This window comes from Sodiomyces alcalophilus (assembly GCF_042370955.1).
Source record: "Sodiomyces alcalophilus JCM 7366 unplaced genomic scaffold ACRALscaffold_8, whole genome shotgun sequence".
In the NCBI taxonomy this organism is placed as follows: Eukaryota; Fungi; Ascomycota; class Sordariomycetes; order Glomerellales; family Plectosphaerellaceae; genus Sodiomyces; species Sodiomyces alcalophilus.
In genome coordinates, this window is record NW_027263539.1 from 864,767 (window position 1) to 887,513 (window position 22,747).

General features: G+C 54.4%; 10 protein-coding genes across 10 annotated transcripts; 5 read left to right on the forward strand and 5 right to left on the reverse strand.

Annotated features, from left to right (window-relative positions):
• Nucleotides 1-35: 35 nt before the first annotated feature.
• Nucleotides 36-1,756, reverse strand: ACRALDRAFT_1036816 (uncharacterized protein; the record flags this gene model as incomplete). The annotated part of the gene is made up of 4 exons (XM_071015038.1): nucleotides 36-922; nucleotides 984-1,188; nucleotides 1,250-1,519; nucleotides 1,571-1,756. The coding sequence occupies 4 exons, from the start codon at nucleotides 1,754-1,756 to the stop codon at nucleotides 36-38; spliced, it is 1,548 nt and encodes a 515-aa protein (XP_070871592.1).
• Nucleotides 1,757-2,158: 402 nt separating this feature from the next.
• Nucleotides 2,159-4,091, forward strand: ACRALDRAFT_1052348 (uncharacterized protein). Its single transcript, XM_071015725.1, has 6 exons — nucleotides 2,159-2,333; nucleotides 2,413-2,580; nucleotides 2,653-2,896; nucleotides 2,971-3,017; nucleotides 3,103-3,542; nucleotides 3,610-4,091. Exons 1-6 carry the CDS (start codon nucleotides 2,201-2,203, stop codon nucleotides 3,916-3,918), a joined length of 1,341 nt encoding a protein of 446 aa, XP_070871593.1. The 5' UTR covers nucleotides 2,159-2,200; the 3' UTR covers nucleotides 3,919-4,091.
• Nucleotides 4,092-4,493: 402 nt separating this feature from the next.
• Nucleotides 4,494-5,962, forward strand: ACRALDRAFT_2112071 (uncharacterized protein; the record flags this gene model as incomplete). The annotated part of the gene is made up of 2 exons (XM_071023559.1): nucleotides 4,494-5,035; nucleotides 5,107-5,962. The coding sequence occupies 2 exons, from the start codon at nucleotides 4,494-4,496 to the stop codon at nucleotides 5,960-5,962; spliced, it is 1,398 nt and encodes a 465-aa protein (XP_070871594.1).
• A 408-nt stretch (nucleotides 5,963-6,370) lies between these two features.
• Nucleotides 6,371-7,287, reverse strand: ACRALDRAFT_2089346 (uncharacterized protein; the record flags this gene model as incomplete). The annotated part of the gene is made up of 2 exons (XM_071022538.1): nucleotides 6,371-7,086; nucleotides 7,182-7,287. Coding segments are annotated over 2 exons (822 nt in total), but the record flags the coding sequence as incomplete, so codon positions are not given.
• A 1,784-nt stretch (nucleotides 7,288-9,071) lies between these two features.
• Nucleotides 9,072-10,836, forward strand: ACRALDRAFT_2068951 (uncharacterized protein; the record flags this gene model as incomplete). The annotated part of the gene is made up of 6 exons (XM_071022133.1): nucleotides 9,072-9,116; nucleotides 9,388-9,478; nucleotides 9,582-9,634; nucleotides 9,717-10,280; nucleotides 10,347-10,600; nucleotides 10,668-10,836. Coding segments are annotated over 6 exons (1,176 nt in total), but the record flags the coding sequence as incomplete, so codon positions are not given.
• Nucleotides 10,837-11,896: 1,060 nt separating this feature from the next.
• ACRALDRAFT_2029773 (uncharacterized protein) lies at nucleotides 11,897-14,415 on the reverse strand (the record flags this gene model as incomplete). The annotated part of the gene is made up of 2 exons (XM_071020616.1): nucleotides 11,897-14,328; nucleotides 14,385-14,415. The coding sequence occupies 2 exons, from the start codon at nucleotides 14,413-14,415 to the stop codon at nucleotides 11,897-11,899; spliced, it is 2,463 nt and encodes an 820-aa protein (XP_070871597.1).
• Nucleotides 14,416-15,270: 855 nt separating this feature from the next.
• On the forward strand, nucleotides 15,271-16,789 carry ACRALDRAFT_1065669 (uncharacterized protein). The gene is made up of 3 exons (XM_071017201.1): nucleotides 15,271-15,614; nucleotides 15,668-15,882; nucleotides 15,971-16,789. The coding sequence occupies exons 1-3, from the start codon at nucleotides 15,540-15,542 to the stop codon at nucleotides 16,536-16,538; spliced, it is 858 nt and encodes a 285-aa protein (XP_070871598.1). The 5' UTR covers nucleotides 15,271-15,539; the 3' UTR covers nucleotides 16,539-16,789.
• Nucleotides 16,790-17,493: 704 nt separating this feature from the next.
• ACRALDRAFT_2112886 (uncharacterized protein) lies at nucleotides 17,494-18,957 on the forward strand (the record flags this gene model as incomplete). Its single annotated transcript, XM_071023603.1, has 4 exons — nucleotides 17,494-17,523; nucleotides 17,595-17,873; nucleotides 17,956-18,289; nucleotides 18,347-18,957. The coding sequence occupies 4 exons, from the start codon at nucleotides 17,494-17,496 to the stop codon at nucleotides 18,955-18,957; spliced, it is 1,254 nt and encodes a 417-aa protein (XP_070871599.1).
• Nucleotides 18,958-19,500: 543 nt separating this feature from the next.
• Nucleotides 19,501-20,210, reverse strand: ACRALDRAFT_1072476 (uncharacterized protein; the record flags this gene model as incomplete). The annotated part of the gene is made up of 2 exons (XM_071017983.1): nucleotides 19,501-19,971; nucleotides 20,139-20,210. 2 exons carry the CDS (start codon nucleotides 20,208-20,210, stop codon nucleotides 19,501-19,503), a joined length of 543 nt encoding a protein of 180 aa, XP_070871600.1.
• Nucleotides 20,211-20,856: 646 nt separating this feature from the next.
• Nucleotides 20,857-22,347, reverse strand: ACRALDRAFT_1083273 (uncharacterized protein; the record flags this gene model as incomplete). The annotated part of the gene is made up of 3 exons (XM_071019425.1): nucleotides 20,857-21,839; nucleotides 21,922-22,156; nucleotides 22,216-22,347. The coding sequence occupies 3 exons, from the start codon at nucleotides 22,345-22,347 to the stop codon at nucleotides 21,049-21,051; spliced, it is 1,158 nt and encodes a 385-aa protein (XP_070871601.1). The 3' UTR covers nucleotides 20,857-21,048.
• Between the last annotated feature and the right edge of the window lie 400 nt (nucleotides 22,348-22,747).

Consider the following 22,747-nt stretch of genomic DNA (forward strand, 5'->3'; position numbering starts at 1 on the left):
AATGCGCTGCTCAGCTAGATCAAATCGGGCAAGACTTAAATATTACCCCCAAATCCAACAGGACGTCTCTTGCCGTCATTCTCCGGCAGGATGGCTATGGCCTTGTAGACCTTACCCATGCCACCTGGTCCGCGGTCCACTAGGCGCTGCCACGAACGGCCAATCTCAGAGGCCCGCTGCTCAGATACGCCCGGCGCGCGGGTGAGCATCTCGGCACGCTCGCGGATGCCCATCTGGTTCAAGAACATGGCCTGCTCGACGGGGCCGTGGACTTCGACGCCCTCGCTGACCTTGGTGGCAGATTCGGCAATGGCTGTAAAGTCGACGTCGACGCTAATGTCGACGAGGCCCGGGGCTGACAAGGGGTTGACGCGGCGGTGACGCCGGATGCCCCGAAGGGAGTTGACGGGAATGGTGTCGGCGGTGCCGTAGTCGAGGATGAGGGCTGCGCCGGCCGGGCGGGTGCGCGGACGGTCCGGGGTGCCGCCAATACGGGCGGCGATATCGGCGGCGTACATTGTCGCATCTGGGCAGATTTCAATGATGGAATCGGGGGTGCGCTTAAGAGCGCGGTAGCGCGGAGAGGACTCGGGTAGGTAGCGGGAGTGGTTGGTTGGCGCAGCTGACAGTGTGAGCTGGAAGTCCGGGATGGGGTCTTGTTGTTCAGACTTGGGAATATTAAGGGAAGCGTGGGTCGCGTCGGGAGGCGTCGGGGACACGACGAACTCGCGCCACTCGAACGTGGGGCCCGAGTTTTTGTCGTCGGTGGCAGAGGGCCTCGAGGGGGAAGATTCAGGTGTCGAAGCCGGGGAGCCGGTGGGTGCGGGGTTCGGTCGAGGTGCCACTTCCACGCTTTGGAAGGCATGGATGGGTAGGGCATCGAAGAATTCGTGGGCGACGATCAGGGGCATGTTGTCCGGTTCTAGCAGCGACACACGTTAGAGGGTTCGCGACGCCGGGCGCATGAGTGGGAGGTGACATACTGTCGGGAACCGAGCGGACAGACTCGGCCCAGACGATTGGGATATTCCCATATTTGGATATGCTGTGGTATCCAGTCTCGGACTTGGTCATGGGTGCATCGGGTCCGCAAAGCAACGTCTTTTGCGCCTCTCGGAGTGTAGCGCTCGCTTCAACCATGTAGATAGTCTCTATGCTTTGCGCAAAATCTTTAAAGTTTTGGATAGTCTTCACCAAAAAATCAGAACCTCAGATCACTGAACAGAGGGAAGAGGGTGAAGTTGCGTACGCGCAGCACGTCGTCCATTAGGGTGCCTCTCCCGGGACCAAGCTCGATCAGCTCGACACCCTTCTTTGGCTTCCCCTGGCTTAGCCATTCGGTGACGAACCAGATACCGACAAGCTCGCCGAATATCTGGGATATCTCGGGAGAAGTGACAAAGTCACCCTTAAGGCCGAATTGATCTCTGCCTTCCTCGATCAAGCCTGTGTAGTATCCCCCAATGTCGCCCGTTAGACACATTCGCATGTAGCTCGCCAGTGGGATGGGCCCTGTAATCTGTCCCTCTGGTCAGTCTTGTTGGAAATCGAAAGACAAGGTGAACCGCACCGTGATTGCGTCGGCTAGTTGTTTTGCCAAAGGGGTGGACCATTTTCTCCCTTCATCCGTATTTTCAGTGCGGCGCGGGACAGTGCAGCTTAGATGTCGGGGAGATTGCGATTGGAAATGACACAGGGCTGGCGGAGCGCATCGCGGTCTACCTAAGCGGGAAGCTCGAGGTAGAAGGGCCCTCATGGAGCTCGAGATTCGGTTGTATGAAGCCATTGGTCTGACTGAAACGGTTCATCTCGGTTTGGACGACGCAATACTTGACGACATGGTGAGAGATGGAAGAATAACCAGATAGCTTCAAAAACAGAGCTCCAGGTCCCCGCGATAAGATAAGAACATCTGCATGAGGATTGGACAGGTACCTTATCGGCCGAGTCCACCTCCGTAACGGACATAACGGCACACAGGTACCGTAATCACCAATCAAAAACGTAGCACGGGAATCCCTCTATCTAACTAACTCGATTGATGCAAAATCTGTTAATTGGATGCCCAGCAGCACCCTTGTCGCTGCCTGACTCATCAAATAACCCCGCGGACCTTACTCGTCGCGACGGTACATTTTCATATTTACCCCGCCATCCACTTGACGTTCAAAAATCCACAACCACCTGACAAATCTTCGCCATGTTGGACGTTTTAGATTTCATTACGGAACGGGGAGGGGATCCGGAGAAGGTGCGGGAGAGCCAGCGGCGCCGAGGTGAACCGGTCGAACTGGTCGACGAAGTCATCGCTCTGTGGCAGGAAGCGCGAGCTGGTATGTTATTCAACGGATTATCAGCCCTGCAAAAAAATCGACAGTGTAGCTTTAGCTAACACTCCACGACTTCTCCCAGAGCAGTATAAAGTTACCCAAATCAACGCACAGGCTGGCGCCGTTCAAAAGGAGATTGGACAGAGGAAAAAGGCCAAGGTGGACGATATCTCGGATCTTTTGCAGAAGAAGGATGATCTGCAGAAGGAGAAGAAGGCACAGGAGGACGTTGCGGCGGCCAAACAGAAAGGTAGGACAATTCCCGGAAACTGGATTGATTGTACTCCCAATGGTGTGCCCTGGGCTAATCCCAAGGCCGCAGAATTACAAGCCAAGGCCCGGCTCATTGGCAACTATGTGCATGATTCTGTGCCCATCAGCACTACCGAAGACGATAACAAGGTTGAGAGAACCTGGAAGCCCGAAGGACACGATCTAGAAAAGAAACCTGGAAAAGGATTGTCGCATCATGATGTACTCCTCAAGCTCGCGGGTTACGACCCAGTTCGCGGTGTCAAGCTCGTAGGACACCGAGGCTACTGCTTGACGGGTTACGGTTTGTTCCTGTAAGTGTCCTTCATTTTTCCATTGCCACCGCCAATGTCTACTATGCCGAGATGGATCTGACAGCCGGCTACAGAAATATGGCTTTAATCAACTACGGCATCGAGTTTCTCTTCAACAAGGGTAGATCTTCCCCACCCAATCGCGTGTTCTTTCTTGAAGCCGACGAAAGACGTGGCAACGTGACCAACTTACTAACCCTTACCAGGCTATACGCCCAACCAGCCGCCGTTCCTCATGAACCGCGAACAGATGGCGAAGACGGCTCAACTTTCCCAATTCGACGAGGAACTGTACCGCGTATCCGAAAGCAACGACAACGCGACCGACAAGTACCTGATCGCAACCAGCGAACAGCCCATCTCCTGCCTTCACTCCGAAGAATGGCTGCAGCCGAAAGACCTCCCTATCAAGTACTGCGGATTCAGCACCTGTTTCAGAAAAGAGGCTGGAAGCCATGGTCGAGATGCGTGGGGCATTTTCCGAGTCCACCAGTTCGAGAAGGTGGAGCAGTTCATCTTCTGCAAACCCGAGGATAGCTGGAAGTACTTTGACGAGATGATTGGCATCTCGGAAGAGTTTTACAAGTCCCTCGGCCTTCCTTACCAGATCGTCAGCATAGTCTCGGGAGCGCTGAACAACGCTGCCGTAAGTCGCTGCCGATTCCCGTCCTTGAAATGCCGTCCGTTTACTGACCATTGCAATGCGATATTAGTCCAAGAAGTACGACCTGGAGGCATGGTTCCCCCACCAGTCCGAGTACAAGGAGCTCGTGTCCTGCTCCAACTGCACCGACTACCAGACGAGGGAACTGGAGATTCGCTACGGCACTAAGAAGGCAAAGGAGGCACCTGGCAGTGGCAAGAAGGAGTACGTGCATGCGTTGAACGCCACGCTGTGCGCCACGGAGAGAACACTCTGCTGTGTGTTGGAGAATTACCAGACAGAGGAGGGCCTGATTGTTCCGGAAGTTTTGCGGAAGTACATTCCTGGACAGCCTGAATTCCTGCCCTTCGTGCAATGATGTTTTTAGGATTCAGAAGGGAACAGGTATAGAGTCGCAACATGCATGATAAAAGGTTGTGGCACGTCAATATGCGGTAGACGCGCTGACCGTTAGAGGTGAGGCGCAGTGGACCAGTAGTAGTGTACGTGAATCGAGACGAATAGGTACCTAGGTACCCAAATGCTTGAGAAGATGGGCCTCTGATCGATAAACGCATAGCGTGAAACTTGCTCTTATCGAAATGTCGAGATGCGACCTTTCGATGGGTCCATGCTTCTTACAGCAGGGTCCAAAGACATTGCTGGTTCGCGTTTTCCTCCTGGAACGCGACTTTGGAAGCCAGACATCCCTCATCAATTCCTATCTTGCCTTTGCACCGTCTCCATATCCCGATTTGCGACTCCACCTAATCCACAGATTCAGCTTCGACCTCGGACAACATCCCCTAGACCAAAGCTATCAGACAGCGGCGACGACAACAAGCAACACCGGCTCAGACACCCGGAAAGACCTTCACAGTTACCGTTATTTCACATCGTTTACGAGACGCACTGAACCCACATATCTCCTAGCTCTCTCCATCACCGGTCACGATGGCCAGCAAATCGAGGTGGGCCGACACTGAAGAAGACGCAGTCGTCGCCGCGAAACTGAAGAAAGAGAAGGAAGAAAAGAAACGGCTCAAGGCCGAAAAGGCCCGGAGGAGCGAGGCGGAGAGACAAGCTCGGCTAGCGGCCCAGCAACAAACCAGGACCAGCGCAGAGGAAGACGGTAGACCACAGAAAAGGAGGAAGACCACATCAGAGCCTGGGCAAGGAGAACCCAATACAGAAAGGGATGGGGAAGTCAAACTCTTACGGTTCCCGTCTCGGTCATGGGGCAAGTGTAGGAGCGTCGAGAAGTACGATTGTCTGAACGACATCGCAGAGGGCACATACGGAATGGTGTCGAGGGCGAAGGAAAAGGCCTCGGGGCGCGTGGTCGCGTTGAAGCGACTCAAGACTGAGCCGATGGATCCGAGCGGCTTGTCGGTGACGGGACTGCGAGAAATACAAATATTGAGGGATTGCAAACACGAGAACATTGTGGACTTGCAGGAAGTGGTAGTCGGTGATGACACCTCCAAGATTGAAAAGTACGTGATTCCGCCATCGAGACCTTCCCCTCCCCGGCCAGCCATCCATCCCACTGACAATACCATTACAGCATCTTTCTGGTCCTTGAATTCTTTGAGCACGACGTGAAGACGGTTCTAGAATACATGCCCGAGCCGTTCCTCCTTTCCGAGGTAAAGCTCCTCCTTTACCAACTCACATCTGGCGTCGCCTACCTGCACGACCACTGGATCCTCCACCGCGACCTCAAGACCTCCAACCTCCTCCTCAACAACCGCGGTCGGCTAAAGATTGCCGATTTCGGCATGGCACGCTACGTGGGGGACCCAGCGCCGGCGAAGCTCACTCAGCTGGTCGTCACGCTCTGGTACCGCGCGCCGGAGCTCCTCCTCGGCACCCGGACCTACGGACGGTCCGTCGACATGTGGAGCGTGGGGTGCATCTTCGCCGAGCTCGTGACCCGCGACCCGCTCTTCCAGGGCTCCAACGAAGTCGACCAGATCACCAAGATCTTCGAGCTCTGCGGGGTGCCCACCTCGGAAACGTGGCCGACGTTCCGCAGCCTGCCCAACGCCCGGTCCCTGCGGCTGCCGCCCAAGCCGCCGCCCGCCGCCGCAGGGTCCGTCATCCGCGCCCGGTTCACGCAGCTCACCAACGCGGGATGCGCGCTGCTCTCGGACCTGCTGGCCCTGGACCCGGACCGTCGCCCCTCGGCGCACGAGATGATGCGGCACCGCTACTTCCAGGAGGACCCCAAGCCCAAACCCGAAAGCCTCTTCCCGACGTTCCCCAGCAAGGCTGGCCAGGAGAGGCGCAGGCTGCATGAGCCACATGCGCCTGTGCGCGGCGAGGAAGCCGCCGAGTTGGGCGAGGTGGATGTTACCGGGATTTTCCAGGGGCGCGAGAGACAGGAAAGGGGAGCCGGGTTCCAGTTGCGCATGGTGTGAGACAAGTATCCAACGGAGAAGATATTTTGGGACCAAAGTATTCATCAATAAGAAATCTTTCCGGAACTGACTGGCTTGTCCGTCCATTATATCATCCATTACCCTAGGCTATGTGTGACAAGAATAAGCAGCTCATGAGGTGGACACCTAATCCTTTGTATATGGCTGGTCAGATTTCGACGCCCAAGCATGCTCCTTTTCTCCCTCCATGCCCCCGCCTGTTGAGCGAAAAAAAGAAAAACGCCGCCTAAAATGATTATTGCTTCGCATTCAAACTTGAACTGCCGGAAAAATCAAACTTGCACCATTCGCTCTTCTCGGAACTCGAGAGGTTGTATGTTGTGTCGGCTGATAATAAAAGAATGAACCGAGAATGATGCGATATTAAAGACATGACCATCACAGAACGCCCGTCACGAACCAGGTGAAGCTGGCAACGGTGACAATGCTCATGGCCAGGGCAAGGCCGAGCGCATTTCTGTCGATGCCGGGCACAGCGGCGCTGCAGGTGGGGCAGCTCCATTCGTCCAGCGGCGTGTAAGGACGAGGCTTGTACATGTCGAACTTGAACTGGTCGAAGACGCTGAGGTGGCCGGGCCTCGGGGTGGCGGTGATTTCCGAGTCGGCATCGTAAATGAGGAGGGTGTACTCCTCGGTCAGGAGCGGGGATTGGACGGCGGTGGCCTGCTCCCTGGAGTCCCAGGTGTACTCGCCCTTGGTGGAGAAGGTCATGTTCTGGGTCAGGGTCCAGGTGGCGGTGGCGCGGGAGCAGCTGACGAGGACGTCGATGGCGGTGGGCTCCGCCTTGAGGTTTGTGTAGTTCCAGCCGAAAGTCACGTGGTCGCCAATCTTGTACAGCTTCGGGGCGGGGTCCATGGGCGCCGGGGTGAGCATGACGACGCCGCCGGCGGGCAGAGTAGGGTCGAATTCGGTGGTGGTTGTGCTGTCATTCCTGCCGCTGCCGCTGCCGCTGCCGGACGCCGTTGCGGATGGTATCCGAGCCGTATTCAGGTCGGTTACCCGGCGACCGGTAGTGGTTGTGGCGGCGGCTGAGGACTCGGAATCATTGTCTTCGTTTCCGGAGGCCGAAGGTTCGGCTGAGGGCTCTGGGGTCGCAGAAGGAGCTAATGGGAGAGGCAAAGAGGATCAGTGACCTGAGGCCATTGAAGATGGAAGGAAGGGGGGTCATTTGCAAGGGGTTTCGATGGGGGAGTCCTACCGGCAGACTCATCGTTGTCTTGTCTCGCGACAAGTGCATTGACATCGGGAAGCCATTTTGGCCAGGCGGAGGCCAGCGGGGTGAGAGCGGCAAGGCAAACTGCCAGGGTAGTAGTAGGCTTCATGACTGTCGAGACGGAGGAGGAAGGAACCGATATCGACGGGGTGAATATTATAGTCCTCAAGGCGAGGAGACCACGATGGCGGTTTACGATATGAATGTAGCGACGGTATGGGATCGGACAAGTATGTTCTGGTGTATTCGAGAGCGAGGGGACTTCGGATGCAGAGAAGACCAAAAAACTGTCGTCCCACGATGCGTTGGATTAAGACAGGTAATAGTCGAGAGTCGCCGTCACCAAGTCTTAAGATGCCGGTGAACGAATGAAGCAAGCAAATGGGTGATAGATAGAATAGCGAGCGTAGAGCAAAACGAGAGAATGAGGTGAATCACGAAGAAAACGCCGGGATTGACGCGGAATATTCACATGGGCTGAGGTTGGGTAAAAAGAGTAGGCAGAAAGGAGAGATTTCCGAGGGCACAGGGAGTTGATAGTGAGAGTGGAGACGGTGAGACGTTTTAGAGAGATCGAAGCGCCACGACCAGGGTCTCCAACAGTGTGGCGGGTGGCGCCACCTGGCTCGGGCGAGACGACGTGGCCCATAATATGTAAACATTACAAACCAGCGCACCACAAGAACACAGGAACACCAAGAACAACAAATCATGATCGGAGCTGCGTGAGCTTGGCCTCGCTCGTGGCCACTCAGCTTGCGACCTCGCGGCCGAACCAACGGGAACGCCAGATCATCGCCTAGGAGACCCTGGCACCATGACCGGAGGAGACACGCACTAGCAGCATTTTAGGATTAGCTCTGATCCAGCACACATCGTATTCGAAGCCGATGATTCTTTTGTCCCCCAGTAGTGTACAACGAACAAAGTCTTTCAACGTTGCGCTCCGATTCGGGCCCTAAAAATAGGTACAGCAGGCCTTTTTCTTTCTTTTTCTTTTTCTTTTTCTTTTTCTTTTTCTTTCCCTTTCCTTTTCGAAGTGATTCGACTTGTATCCAAGCCATTGCATAATGACGCTGGAACAACAGGACAAGGCGACGTGGAGACATGAAGGAAACAATCATCCTATTTGATGAGAATGACATCGAGTTCTTGTACACTAGGTACGAAACGATGGCTACCTTGTAAGCTTACTCCGTACATCCGGGGCTCACTGTTGCAAACATCAATTCCCTACTTTCGGGTTGGACATCCGCCTTCCTCTCCCCGATACGAGGTAGATCGATTTGTTGATTTGAAAAGAACACTTGGTTTCGAGATCTGAAATTCCAGAGCTAGAGCCGTGCAGCCCCTGAACTAGCTTAGGAAATGATCAATACACCCAAATCTCCCAAGAAGATGTCCAAGATAGTCTGTCTCTATTGACGTTGCAGTCGTGGTATCGTGGTATAACTTGAAGCGTCTCTAACAATAGCCGTCTGAATCACGTGAAGGACCGTCGAGGACGCCCTGGAGGATGATGCAATGCCTACTAAGCACCTACGATGGGCGTCAAGCTCATTCATCGTATAATGTTACAGCCGCTGTACCTGCGAAGTACTCAGTACACAGCTATCCTGCCTCTCATTCTGGCAAGTACCTCGCCGAGTTGAGCAGGCACCTACTGTACCTAACAGGGAAACCTGATACAGGCAGGTACGTACGTCGTACTTGCTCATGTGCTAGCACATCGTTTGGACCAGGGAGGGAGGTGGTATCTGGTATCTACCTACCGATATCTTCATTATCGGGTTTTCCCCTCCACAACCATACTCCAGGAAAACCATCTTGGGGAAAACACCAACTGCGATGAATTCCCTCGATACAAATGATACGGTCACTATAGACCGCTCTTACTTTGACACCTTGGTCCGCAGGTATGTATTCTCGGATACGTCGTATTTCATGCGCTGGGGAAACCATGTCATCCATTCCTGGTCGCATTTTTTGGGCTGGAGCTCCACTTCACTCTTGGATGTCTCCATCTTTACCATGACAAGCTCCCCCCTCGTCTTCCGCTACGCTACCACCAAACTCCGAGCTAACCATTTGCATTGCTCCACAGGGCCCAGTTTGTACGTTGCGTTGGATTCCTCCTACCCTCCAAAGCTTACTGTCGCTTTTCACGTGCAAGAGCTGACAAGGGGTAAAGAACTCTCGTCCTGGCGACCAACCTGCTGGCCCTCTTGTCAACATCCCCCGAGTCGAGTACCAACAACTCAAGAAAGTCGCTCGTCAATATGGTGCGCCACGCTTATCGCTGCATTCCACAGCGCCTATCTAAAGCCCCGCCGGAAGGTTATGGCAACGGGGTCCTTGCTGACAAGTCCCATGTGCCATGAGCAGCCAGCCTCCAACAGAATCTCATCAAGGGCGGTGTTACTTTGGAAACCATTGATGTAAGTAACGTGGCCCTGGCTCGTAGCCTTGTTTGTTTATGCTGCTTGGGCTGATGGTGACTGATTCGCATCCATTTCCTAGCTTCTAAGTGGTAGCGACGAATCTACCTGGGACCAACCGCAACCATTCGCCGCAACGTCCAGCACAGCGCGAAACGAAAATGTAGCTGTTGACAATGGTACCCAATCTCCATCTGCCTTCTTCCAAACGAGTCAAAATCCCCAGCATCATGGCCAGTATCTTGGACAGCCCGTGGCTCAGACGGTCGCGGCCAATCATCACAATGAGGGCCAATATAATCGCTGCCAAACCCACACTCACAAGCGCTGGCCAGAACCGAGACCCGACCCTTCACAGGACAATGAGCCCCTCGAGATGGAGACACAGGGCGTCACTGGCCGAGATGCCGGTTTCCCGTCTAGGACGCAGTACGAGCGCGTAGCCACGCGCACCGTTCTGCTATACAACCTTCCCGAAGGCACTACGCATGCAGATATCACGTCCGCCGTCCGTGGCGGGCAGTTGCTCGACATCTTTCTTCGGGCCCATGATCGGTCCGCCCAGGTCTCCTTCCTCAAATCCGCTGATGCCAAGGCCTTTTACGACCATGTGCGTCGCCACGACCTCTATATTCGGCACAGAAGAGTGAGTACCGCCCTGTGTCGTAGTGAAACCCCAAGGAAAGACTCGGTGCTGAGCCTCCTCATCCAGGTCAATATTCGCTGGAGTGATCGCCAGTACGTCCTCCCAGCTCCTGTCGCACACAAGATTGGCGCAGGCGCCACACGGAATCTCGTCATTAGACATTGTGATCCCAACCATACGGAGGAGACTCTTCGCGAGGATCTTGAACACATCCACAACCTGGTTGTCATTCGTGTCACTTTTGTGGGCAGTACCTGTTTTATCAGTACCAATTCCGTCAACAACGCCATGTTCGCTCGTACCTGCATGATGAGCCGACTGTAAGTGTACACTTATGCCCCCTCACTCCCGGACCGACCATTGATGCCCTTTTTTTTTTTTTTGTAGGAAATACAAGGGATCCAAGATTGAATGGGATGCCGACGAATGCGCGCAGCCCCTCCCGGAAGCCCAGCATCCAAAACCGCGGGCTCAGCCTGCCCCTGCCAGACAGGCCCTGAATCCCTTGGCCAACCGTTTCCAGTTGCTGGGTCTTGATGACGACAGCGGCGACGACGACGACGATGGAGATGATGTGACACCTGACCTTGGCACCCCCAGCTCGGTGGACATCGCCGCCTAGACACCCAGCCATGCCTCCTATTCCTTAGGTTCACGACTATGCCGGTGGTTTATTGGCTTCGAGATCTTGCGAGCTTTGCGCATGTCTTCTTCTACTTCTATTTTTTCCCATTCCTCTTACCACCATCTTGCAGAGAGGCGGCCCGCGCCTGCTGTTCAGGGAGTAGGCGCGGCGGTGTCACGTATACCTTGTTGCGGTTCTGTTATTATTATCACCATGATTTCCATGGTTAACATGGTTTTCCTCTTGCTATAGTCATGACGATTTCTCCGCCCGCCAATGCCAGCACGCATTTCATCCAGCACTGGAATGAATGACTCCTTCGGGGTTTCGGGGAATGCTCGAGGGGGTCCCTTTGAACATGGGCAATCGTGGGGCATTGCAAGTGTATTCTGGTCGGTAATGTTGTGTCGCATAGCAGCTGCTACATGAAGACTGCTGTAGCCTCGGTGGATTCCCTCTACCTACGTCCGTTCTCTCATATCTTCTGTCAGGCTCCTCTCGACCCTAGCCTAGAGCCAACGCAAGAAAGCACCTATATAGGTGTTTCAAGATGGCAGTTATTCGTGAGAACACATGGCACCAGGTCTAGAGAGATGCCATCGCTGGCGCAGGGACCGAGTAGATAACTGCCCAGCTCGGAGCTGAGGGACAAAGGCGTGTTTTCAGCAAGTGACGTAAATGGTATATCCAACGTGGCAAGCAATCTCACCACACCATCGTACACAGATCGCTGGAAAGGAGTGCCTAAGAAGGCTGCCAAAAGAGCATTTGGAATAAAATCAACCGCAAGTCCCACACGATCCTTCATGGGAAGGCCCGCACATGTAGAGCCGACATATCAAGACTGTTCCTCGCTTCATCTCCCCATCATTACCTTACTTTACATTCCCAAGCAAACAGAAACTCCGAGCCCACCACTGCATGACCCTCCTTGCCGTTACAACCAGAACTGAGAAGCCTTCCTCCCAACCATGCCATGTTCCTCAACGGGTTACTTGGCGCCGCCGGTCGCCGAGGCTAGATAACTGAGTAGGAAACTGCGATCGGCGGGGGATATGGGCTGCTGACTCCCACGGGTCTGTTCAGCTGCACCGCCCGCCACTGTCAGATTGACGGGCGGAGGCCCGGCAGCCGGCCCCGTCCTCGGACTGACGCTATAGGGACTGGCGGCGACGCCCTTGCCCTTGTCGCCGGAAGGAACGCCGGGGCTCGTTGACTGCGGCTTGCCGAACAGCGAGAGCAGTTTCTGTCTCTGCTCATCCGATGGCGGCTGCTTGGTGAATATTCCGGACGGCGCCGGGAGCGAGGACGTAGCGGGCGGGCTCGCTAGACTGGATGGTTTGCTTTGGCCCGCTGTACCGCGCGGCGCCACCGACGCTGGTTCGAGCGGTGCAGGGCGCGAGACGGGCGATCTACCGGCGCTCCCTGTGCGCTGGAGGATCCTGTAGGGATGTGTAATGGTCTGGCCAGCTGTCGCCATGTTCACTGATGTCTTCGCAGACACGTTGTTGCCCAAGTCGGGGGTGGCACGATGAGCGTGAGTTCGTTGCTGGCCAGCCATTTCGGCTAGAGATCCAACGGCAGGGGGATGAACACCATGCACGCTACTCTGTGCGACCGTTGTGTGTTGCGTCGAGGTGGCATGTTGGCCACTTGGAGGAACGCTGGTTTCGGTCTTCTTGAACATCTGCAGCAACGCCGACCGATGTTGGTCCGAGGTAGCATGACCACGAGCTGGGGTGACTGTAGCCTGAGGAGGATGAGCCGGAATGGCCCGCTGAAGAGCACTTTGCGCATCAAAATGTTGTGGCCTTGGACTTGTCTGGTTCGTAGGAATCGAACCCGGAGAGGCCACGGTTGCGCCAGGGGAAGCTCGTGGCGGTAGAGGGTCTTGATGCCTGGATGGATCCGGTGTCTTGGAAGAACCAGACTTGAACACGCCCAGCAACGCCTTGGATTGACTCGATAGCTGACGAGTCTGTGGTCTGCCGCCGGGTATGTTAGGGTTCTGGGCATAAGGCAGGCCGGGGTGTTGGTGGCTAGGAGCCTGGATACCCGGGCCCGTGGTTTCTTTCGGCGTGAGAGTTGTATTTGGGAAGGTAGCGCTGTTTGTGGGGGCATGCGAATGAATAGACTGCGGGTGCCTGAAGGTCGGGTGGATTTGCGCGTGTGAGGACACCATAGGGATTGGCTGCTCGACTTTATGTGAGGCCACTGCGTTGGCCATGCTGTTCTGGTGATGCCATGGCTGCTGCCGCTCCTGGTGCGACGAAGAGAAGTGACCAGGAGCTTGGTGGTTTGATAGGGGATCCCATTGTTGACGGTGGTGTTGCTGATGCTGGCTCGGGGGCTGCGGTGTCGCACCAATGGGGCGTTCCCCAGGACCAGGCAGGGCAGACGGCCTTGGCGTTTGGGAAGCCGGCGTGTTGCTCGCCTGGAGAATGGCCAGCAATGAAGCGCCCTTGTCTCGGTTGGCCTGCGAGTGGCTCGACATCTGGAAACTCTGCGTGGCAGGCTGCACCTTAAGCAGACGTTGCAATTCCTTGGTGGCACCTTCAAGAGTGTTCAGCGCGGGGGTTGGCTGTGCCGTGCTCGGAGCAGGTTGAGCCTGAGTCCAAACGTCGTCCTCGGTGACAGGCTCGTCGTACAGGTTTTGCGGTTGAAATTGAACTCCCTGGGCCGCTTTGGACTCGGCCCTTTTCTGCTGCATGACCCATTTCTTTAGCGGCACTAGAAAAGGTGCCACCATGTAGAACTTGTTGGCGTTGGTCGCGGCAGCCGCCTCGTTGTGGTGATGATGGTTGCCCTTCTTCCGGAAAGCAGGAAGTTCTGAAAGTTTATACCACTGAATCTTGCTGATCTCCTTCCTCGTGCGAGGCTCGAAGTGGGTGTCCATGGGAACATTGGGGAAAACGTAAAGCCTCATCTGCTGCTCCCGCATCGTGATCTCGATGTACTTGACGTTTCTATCCTCGGGGACCAAGCCAGCCGCTTTGATATCAAAGCCCGTCTCCTCATAAACTTCACGGATGGCGCATTCCAAGTCGTCTTCATCCTTGTTGATCTTCCCGCGAGGGAAGCTCCAGTTGGCGCCCTTCTTCCATCCTTTGACAAGAATAGTAGAGTCCATAGCCTCGTTAAGAAGAATCGCGCCTCTGACGGGCACTCTCGTCTTGTATTGTAGGAACTCTTCAAAAGCCCTTGTGTGGTTCTCGACAGAGAACGGTGCCAGAAGGGGACAGTGTTGGAAGATTCGGAGACTAAAGTTCCGAAGCGTCATGGAGGGTAGAGTTGGGTCGAGCGGGCGAATGAAATCTTCGTAGAACCATTGTGCCTCTTCGATCTGGAAGCAGATACGAGCAACGGACGAGAGGTCTTCTTCGGGAAGGTTAATGATGAAGCGAACGCATAGATCGTCCAACCCTAAAACAGTTTCAGCAAAGGTCAACTCAGTTGTGGAGCGAGCGGTGATAACACACAGTCCTCCAGCTGCATCTTTTCGCCGGCCATGTTGATCTCTTGTCGAGCGCATGTCATGCCACGGGATGCTAGTATTGATGCGGACGTAAAGACGGCCACGTCTTCAGGAATTCGGAGTAATCGGTTTAGAAGTAAGTGAGAGCCGACGCGGCATTATGTTTAGGGATTAGAGGCTATCCTGGCAGGATGGATCGAACGCTTCCTGGCGCGCTCGGGATGGCGGCAAGGCACGAAGCACCGGCCCGACGGAGTCCTCAGAACAAAATGGATGTTCCGTGAGTATGTGAGATAGCGTTTGAGGGTGTGTAAATGTCCAGGAGTGTTGAATTTGGTTGTGAACAATGAGGTCAGTGTGAAAGAGGATAGTGTAGATGTCGTAGATTCGTAGGCCAGAGCTGGTGGGATGAGGTGATGGTTGGAATCTGAAGCCTTACGAATACTAAATGCGCTTGACTGACTGTTGGCGCAAAGTACGAGGTCCTGAGTGCCAGCGCCCCTCTTCATTTCGTGATACTTTTGTGGCACAGACCCGAATGAGTCAGCAGAAGTAGTGGCTGTGCAACAGTCCTAGTGGATTGCCCTGTTCTGTCAATAGTCAAACTACGAAGTACGGAGTACCATATCCCCATTGGCTGAGTCCATTGGCTCCCTCCTGCAGCGGCTGTGCCCGCTTAGACGCCGTCATTCTTTGGGCGACTGAGCAACCCGCCGACGTAATAAACTGCACCCACCTCCCACCGCCATGTCAATTACATCATCGCTGCTGTTACTTCAAACGACCCCAACCCGGAAATTCGACCACGTTCGACTAGGAGATGAAAAGTCCACCCATAAGTAATTAGACGCCGTCGCCCATATCTTGGCGGAGTTCTCCTTTGTATTTTGGTCTTTTGTTCTTTTTGGCAAACTGCCAAGACCGCCTCCCCGTTCTTTGTCCAAAAATAATCCCCTGGGTCCAGGCGCCTGGTGAAACAAACGATTAGGCGCCGTGACAGAGGAGCCACCACCACAGGTCCAGAGCAAGCATCGCACGGGTAGTCTTCTCGTCCAACGACCCTTCCATAAATATCTCCCATTATCCTCCGTGATCGACGTGAGGTTTCCTCCTAACCCTACGTCTGTCATCGACTCTTTACCGCTACCGTACCACGACCATGGCAGGCCTCGTCGCAAAGTTTATCACGAAGAGAATTTTGAAAGAGAAAGTTGGCAATAATTTTGGTCAAGAGGTCTGTTAGAGCCGTCTCATTTTGTAAAGAGTTTTGCCATTAACGTCGTGCAGGATCCCTACTTTGAGACCGTCCCGGCCACTAGACTCGACGGCACACCGACTGGCAAAGTCAAGAAGCGCAAGAAGGCCTTGCCCCCCGGCGTGTCAGATCACGATGGCAGAGTCTTGACCAAAGTCAAGAGACGAGCGTGGCGACTCGATATGTGTCTCTTTTCATTATGCGGAATTCGATTTGGATGGGGAAGCGCCATAGGACTGATTCCTGCGTAAGTCTTCCCGATGGGGTTCATGATGCATGCGATTGCATGGCCATACTCAAAAAGTGCCCTCACTAATATGCCTGATGTGCCTCAGAGTTGGCGACGCTTTAGATGCCCTGTTCGCACTGATGGTGTTTCGAACGTGTTGCAAGGTCGACGACGGGCTACCGGTATCCCTTAAGATGCAGATGATGTTCAACATCATCTTCGACTTCTTTCTCGGCCTTGTTCCGTTTGTGGGAGATATCGTCGACGCCGCTTTTCGATGCAACACGAGGAACGCAGTGCTCCTGGAGGCACATCTGCGCGAGAAGGGCAGGAAGAATTTGGAAAAGAAAGGCCTACCGGTCCCTTCGGTCGACCCAAGCGACAGTGCAGCCTTTGATCGGATGACGAGACGGGAAGCGCAAGGTTTAAATAATGGCGACATCGTCGATGACCAGCCCCAGAGCCAGACTATGGGGACGAGGCAGGGAAACGGACGTCATAACGGACAGGCCAACGGTCGCACGTTCAATCAGAACAGCCCCGCGCATGGCCCCACGGCTCCCCCAAAGGCCGCGACCCGCGACAACACGCGATCGGGCTGGTTCGGATTCGGCAGTCGTCAGAGAACGAACGATATAGAAATGGGGACGCCGGATATGGGGAGGAGACCCTAGGGAACCATTCTCAAAAGAGAAAGCAGACGTGGCTCGGCGTTCTAACTAGTGCCAGCCAGGACAAGGACGGCTGAAACCAGCGGCAAATGTTTGTGCTGAGAGTTGAGCTCTCGGGAAGGGATGGGGCATAGGAATGGGAAATTATACTCAAGTAGACAAGTGTATTTTTAGGCACGGCGTTTAACCTAGCTGGATTTGGAGTTTGGGTGTATAATTACGACAATTCCATACCTGACCAGGAGTAACTATGTAATTATCCATCCAGGAATCACCGTGTCAACCGTGTCACAGTCGTGCTCCAACGCGCGTTGCGGCGGAGACCTGGAAGCCTTATGTGGTCCCGTCTATACAGACTTTGTGCACAAGTACGTAACAATGCGTTCATCACTAGTGTTCCTGACAAATGCTTCAGCAAGACCGTTTCAATTTCCCAGCCCTAGCAGGGGGATCCCATGGTCCGTTGATTATCAGATCCTCTTGAACCGAATGGCTCGACTTCCTGTCACGTAGCTATCCTTATGATGGAGACTTGGCGCGATCCTGTCGCATCAAGTGGTTGGTCCTGCACTCTCGACTTGGTGCACGGTACTTCTGGTGGACAGCACTTTACGCGTCTTAACCTTGTTCCGTGTACCCGCCCCGTTGTCCCACCACTAAGACGCGACACTGTGGGTGCACTGTGCAAGGAGGGTGGCTGGTGTCTCCCTCGACCCATGCGAAAAACACGAAAACGCATTGAAAAACGCGTCTCCACTAACACGTGATGGCGTACCCGGACATGTACAAAAGGCGCCATGTCCTGAGACTTTGGAATTGCATTTCGCGTCTCCCATTCAATAACCAACATCACAGCACAGACTCTCGCCCTTCAATTAATGCTGCTATTCTCCGTCTTCCTACCTCAATTCGTACATTGATCTGTTCTCCCTCCATTCCATTCACAGCATTTACCACGATGTCCGTCGAGATCACCCCTTCCAAGCAGGTACGTTTCTTTGCCCGGCCAACCGCGTCCCCTCGGTACTGCCAGCCAGCCGCTAACATTGATTTGCCCAGGCTGCCTCTGCCATCGAGTCGTTCAACATGGAGTCTCCGATTAAGAAGCTTGACTTCAACTCCGCCAATAAAGAGAACCAGCCCGCCGACGATGCCGCCGCTGTCTCCAAGAATATCACTGAGCAAGACCAGACCAAGCCAGCAGTAGAGGACGCCAAGATCGCTGAGAAGACCGCCGCGCCGACCGCAGCACCAACCCTCAAGCCAGAGGAGGCAGACGAGCCTCTTCTCCAGGAAAACCCTCAGCGTTACGTGCTGTTCCCCATCAAGTATCATGAGGTCAGTAACGCGTTCCAAAGCGCGTCAAGCGCGTAAAGTGGAGAGACTTTATCCAGTGGACGAGTATTGACAGCCCATCTAGATCTGGCAAATGTACAAGAAGGCCGAGGCTTCTTTCTGGACTGCCGAAGAGATCGACCTGTCTAAGGATCTTCATGACTGGAACAACCGGCTCAATGATGACGAGAAATACTTCATCTCGCACATTCTTGCCTTCTTCGCCGCCTCGGACGGCATCGTGAACGAGAACCTCCTTGAGCGTTTCAGCTCTGAGGTTCAAGCTCCCGAGGCGCGCTGCTTCTACGGATTCCAGATCATGATGGAGAACATCCACTCCGAGACCTACTCTCTCCTTATCGACACCTACATCAAGGAGCCCGCTCAGCGACACTACCTTTTCAACGCCATCGATACCAGTATGTTTTTTTACCCATCGTCATAATCTATGTAGCCCGTTTACTAACCCGTGCTAGTCCCCGCTATCCGCAAGAAGGCCGATTGGGCCATTCGCTGGATCACTGACAAGGAGTCGACCTTTGCTCAGCGTCTGGTGGCATTCGCTGCCGTCGAGGGCATCTTCTTCAGCGGTGCTTTCGCCTCCATCTTCTGGCTCAAGAAGCGTGGCCTGATGCCCGGCCTGACCTTCTCCAACGAGCTGATTTCTCGTGACGAGGGTCTCCACACCGACTTTGCCTGCCTTCTCTTCTCGCACCTCAACCACCGCCCCAGCAAGCAGGTCATTCAGGACATCATCACCGATGCCGTGACCATTGAGCAGGAGTTCCTCACTGAGGCTCTGCCCTGCGCCCTGCTCGGCATGAACGCGACCCTGATGAAGCAGTACATTGAGTTTGTCGCCGATCGTCTGCTCGTCGCCCTGGGCAATGAGAAGGTTTACAAGGCTGCCAACCCCTTCGACTTCATGGAGAACATCTCCCTCGGTGGCAAGACAAACTTCTTCGAGAAGCGTGTCGGCGACTACCAGAAGGCCGGTGTCATGGGCAGCACCAAGAAGCCCTCAGACGACGCAAGCCCTGGCGAGGGTGACAACGGCGGCGATTTCGCGTTCGATGAGGACTTTTAAGTTCTTTGCACTCGAATCGTCTTTTCCCTTGTTGTCCGATACCCTTGTACTATTTTTGCGTCGTTCCAGTACATAAGGCAGGCATGGGCGCAATGCCCCCCATTGTACTTGCATAGATCGGCGGCGGCAGTCATTTCCCCATTGGTCGTTCTTTGTGTGCAGACCATGGGTAGAACAAATTGTTTTCCTTTGTCAAACATCAAACAGATATGAGCGGCGTTTTGGAGTTTTCATACCGCCTCGGCACCCGGTGGTTCATTGGATGGAGAGAGGCAACAGGCATGGCATGGGAGGATATTATGAGGCACGGAAGGATTATGTTGTTTGTGTCGCAAAGCTGTATAGCAAAGCTCTCCACGTAATTGAGTCAATGAGAAATTTGAACTTGACGCAAGGGGTCTGCAGATGTTCTTCCGATATGCTCGTGCTCGTCCGCTTTTCCCGGTCATGCAATGCAGCGCCTTGACATGGCCAGATTCTCACAGCCAGATCAAGGAGGAACAAAACGTATCCCTGCTCAGGCGATGTTCACTGATCATTATCTCATTTCTTTCCCTTCTTTTTCTTCTTCCCTCCGCCCCCTCCGCCCCCTTGCTGACTCTTCTTCTGTTGTTGTTGTTGTTGTGATTGCGATGATGACTGCTGCGGCTGAGGTGTCGGCTTACGCTCCTCAGTCGATGTCGGCTCCTCCACCTTGGTGCCCGGGGTCGCTGCATCGGCCGCCGCAGGCGCGTCGGTCATTTCCTCCTCGCGAACCTCCGGCAAGCCCGCCATAAGGTTGCTGAGACGGCCTACCGCCAGGATCAGGCGCGACACCTCGGCGGCCTTGTGGGTGCGGTATCTCAGGGTGACGCCGATTGTGGGGTCGTAGGTTTTGAGGACTAGGCGGCCGCGCGGTCCTTTCAGGGCCGGGGCGTCGGTCATAGGAGTGTCTGCATCGGTTCCTGGTGTTGCTGTTGGCTTCGCTGGTCTGGTCTTCGGCGGCTTGACGTAGTAGGTTGTGGTGACGCGAGTCTGTACGGCCGGGTTAGCTCTGGGGGGTTCTTGGCCTGAGGACATGGGCGATCAGGCGAGCTGCGAACGATCCCCCGCGCAACATCATCCCTGGGTAAACACGGGAAAGACGTGGGTTGGGGGAATGGCTAGGAGGAGTGTGAAGTAGGGGCATGGAGACTCCATACTGTGGAAGGGCTAGATTGGATAAGGAGGGTGGATTGCTTCAGCCATTCCTGGCTGGTTTTGTACGTCGGCATGTTGAGATGGAGCAGCGAGCGAACAAACAGAAATGACGAGTTTCCACGGGCTCTGGCTTATATGAACCCAAGTATGAAGAAAAGTAACGCGCCTGCTGAATTAGGGATTTGTAGCCATTTGTGACGTTGTGTTGGAAAGGCGAGAGCGAGTGTGGGCTTGCGATAACTCCCTCGAAGATAGTGTCACGTGGTCCAAGGTGATAAGGTACCTTGAGTATAAGTACTTCTCATTTGCCCACTGCTAATAAGATGCGCCGGACCCTCGACTTGCTGACCGAGCTTCGGTACCTGGGCTGTTAGGCCATTATAGCGCAACAGATTGTCTAAGTTGATGGAAAGGAGCCGACATCCCTAATTCTTGGTAGCGCAGATGCTGTGGCTTGCAACGAGAACACCTTGAACGTCGCCATCTGCCGAGCCAGGTAGCCACGCCAATTCACCACAGCCAAGTTATCCTTTGAGACCGACAAGGCCGTATAAGGTGGCATCGGTTTTCTCACTGGCACTGCGTGGAATTTCGAAACTCCAGCGTGGCAAGGAAAATATTGCATGGCGGACTCGACATACACACCTCCTTTGTCATGTCTTAAGCAGGTTTCTGGGGCGCCCCCAAGCACCAATCTCCATACCAATAACCACAATCTGTCTTTAGGATCACCGGAACACCCCTGCGACGAAAAGCAGCTTTGACACTTCGTCACACCCTAGGGTCACTTCCTCGTTTATTCCTGTATGAACACTTCTTGGGTATCTCATTCTCACTCCACGACCGCTACCAAATCAAAGGCATCCGAAAGGATAGTACCGAACCAGCCTTCTCCCCAACACCGGACGTTCTCTACGCATGGGGGTCAGGAACCCAGAAGAGAACCTCCTGGTCGGCCGTGGCGAAGAAATTGTACCGTGGATTGAACGCAACCACGGCCGCTTGTCTCTTATCCTCCAACACCCATGAAGGGTCCAGGATCTTGTTTTCTGCCGGCTGGCTTAGAGTATCCCAGACGAGTACATCCTTCTTCGACCCGCTCAAAACATAGCGCCCATCCACCGAGAAGCTGCAGTCGCCGCTGGTCTCGGTAGCAGTGGCCGAGCCGACCCGCGGGGCGCCACTCGATGTTGCATCCTCACCGGCTGCGAGCCGATGTACCCCTCCTTCGGGCTTGCGCAAGTACGCCTTGAGGTTCCCATCGAACGCATCCAGAAGGAAGTGCCCATCTCCGCGCGTCCCCACAAGGATATGTTTGCCGTCGTTTGAAAATTCCAGCTTGGTCCATCCTTTCATAACGAACTGTTGGTCAACGTGCCGGCCGACTTCGACTATATCGAATGTCGCAAAGGGCGCCTTGTCGTAGTTTCGGCAATCGTAGAGTAACACGGTCCCGCTACTGGGCGACGCGACGGCGAATATCTGGCCAGAGGGGTCGTAGGCTGCTAGCGTGGGTGAATTGAGGAAGAGCTGCCCACACCAATGTTTTGTTGAGATGTTCCAGAGACGGACGGTATTATCCTGACTGCATGAGATGAAGTTGTCGGCACCAGGATGCACTGCTAGGCAGGTGACACTCTGATCGTGTCCCTCAAAGTAGCGAATAAAGGAGTTATCATGCGTCGCGAGATACCGAATGTGGTCTGCAAGCGTCTAACTGTCAGCCTCGGTTTGATGCCCCACGTAGATGCCACCAAAAGCGAGGGGTTTTATGGTGTCACCGACCGTTCTGCTTTGTACTTGCGTAGATAATACTCGAGCTGGTATGTGTGAATTTGGCGAGCTTTACGCCGTACTTTTTACTCAGGAGGCTTTTAGAATGTTTTCCCTCCCTGACGTTATAAATCTGGATGGTTTCATCGCTCTCGGAGGTCATGAGCAGCTCGCCCGGATCGTCGAAGTCGAGGGATAATACCCGTGGTTGAGGGCGGCCGTCTTTGATATCTTCCCTACGGAATAGCTACATCGGAGACGAACGGGTTAGCTACCAGAAGCAGCAGTGGAATGCATTGCAAATACTTTAGTTGGGCGAAAGTTCGCTATGACGTCGCTCAGCCGCGCAGTCGTGTTTCTTGCGTTTCTTGTGAGATTCAGTGATGATCCATTGAGGGCAGCCGAGCCGTGATCGAGATCCATTGGTGTTGACGCCATGCTGACAGTTCTGTCGCCCAAGCGCTGGGCCGGAGGCGTCGCAATGTCTCTGTCGAACGCTCAAATCCTTCCCAGTGGAGGTTTCGAGGAAGATTGGTACGTTGTACGAGGTTAGAGGGCACGACTGGCTTGTCAACAGCCGAGGAACGGATGTATCGGTGTATATTATTCCAAGAGAAATAAGACAGATGCGATCGAATATTCGGTGAAGTTATGGTGCAATGATTGTTGCATTGGCTGCGATAAGAGGTGATGACATTGAGCAAGTTGGAGACGAGACGAAGACACCGCGGGCCAGAGACAAAGCTGTCGGTGGGGCTTCGGTCTGCAGCTCAGGTACACGAGGGAAATGACCAATCAGACGTCATTGAGTTGGCAAACCCTTAGCTCACCGCCCTTG

Bases quoted from the DNA above. Each gene is read 5' to 3' on its own strand.
- ACRALDRAFT_1052348 (XM_071015725.1), top strand. From the start codon at position 2,201: ATGTTGGACGTTTTAGATTTCATTACGGAACGGGGAGGGGATCCGGAG. The intron at 2,334-2,412 runs GTATGTTATTCA...GACTTCTCCCAG, and splicing joins GTGGCAGGAAGCGCGAGCTG to AGCAGTATAAAGTTACCCAA. The intron at 2,581-2,652 runs GTAGGACAATTC...CCAAGGCCGCAG, and splicing joins TGCGGCGGCCAAACAGAAAG to AATTACAAGCCAAGGCCCGG.
- ACRALDRAFT_1065669 (XM_071017201.1), top strand. From the start codon at position 15,540: ATGGCAGGCCTCGTCGCAAAGTTTATCACGAAGAGAATTTTGAAAGAG. The intron at 15,615-15,667 runs GTCTGTTAGAGC...AACGTCGTGCAG, and splicing joins GCAATAATTTTGGTCAAGAG to GATCCCTACTTTGAGACCGT. The intron at 15,883-15,970 runs GTAAGTCTTCCC...GATGTGCCTCAG, and splicing joins GCCATAGGACTGATTCCTGC to AGTTGGCGACGCTTTAGATG.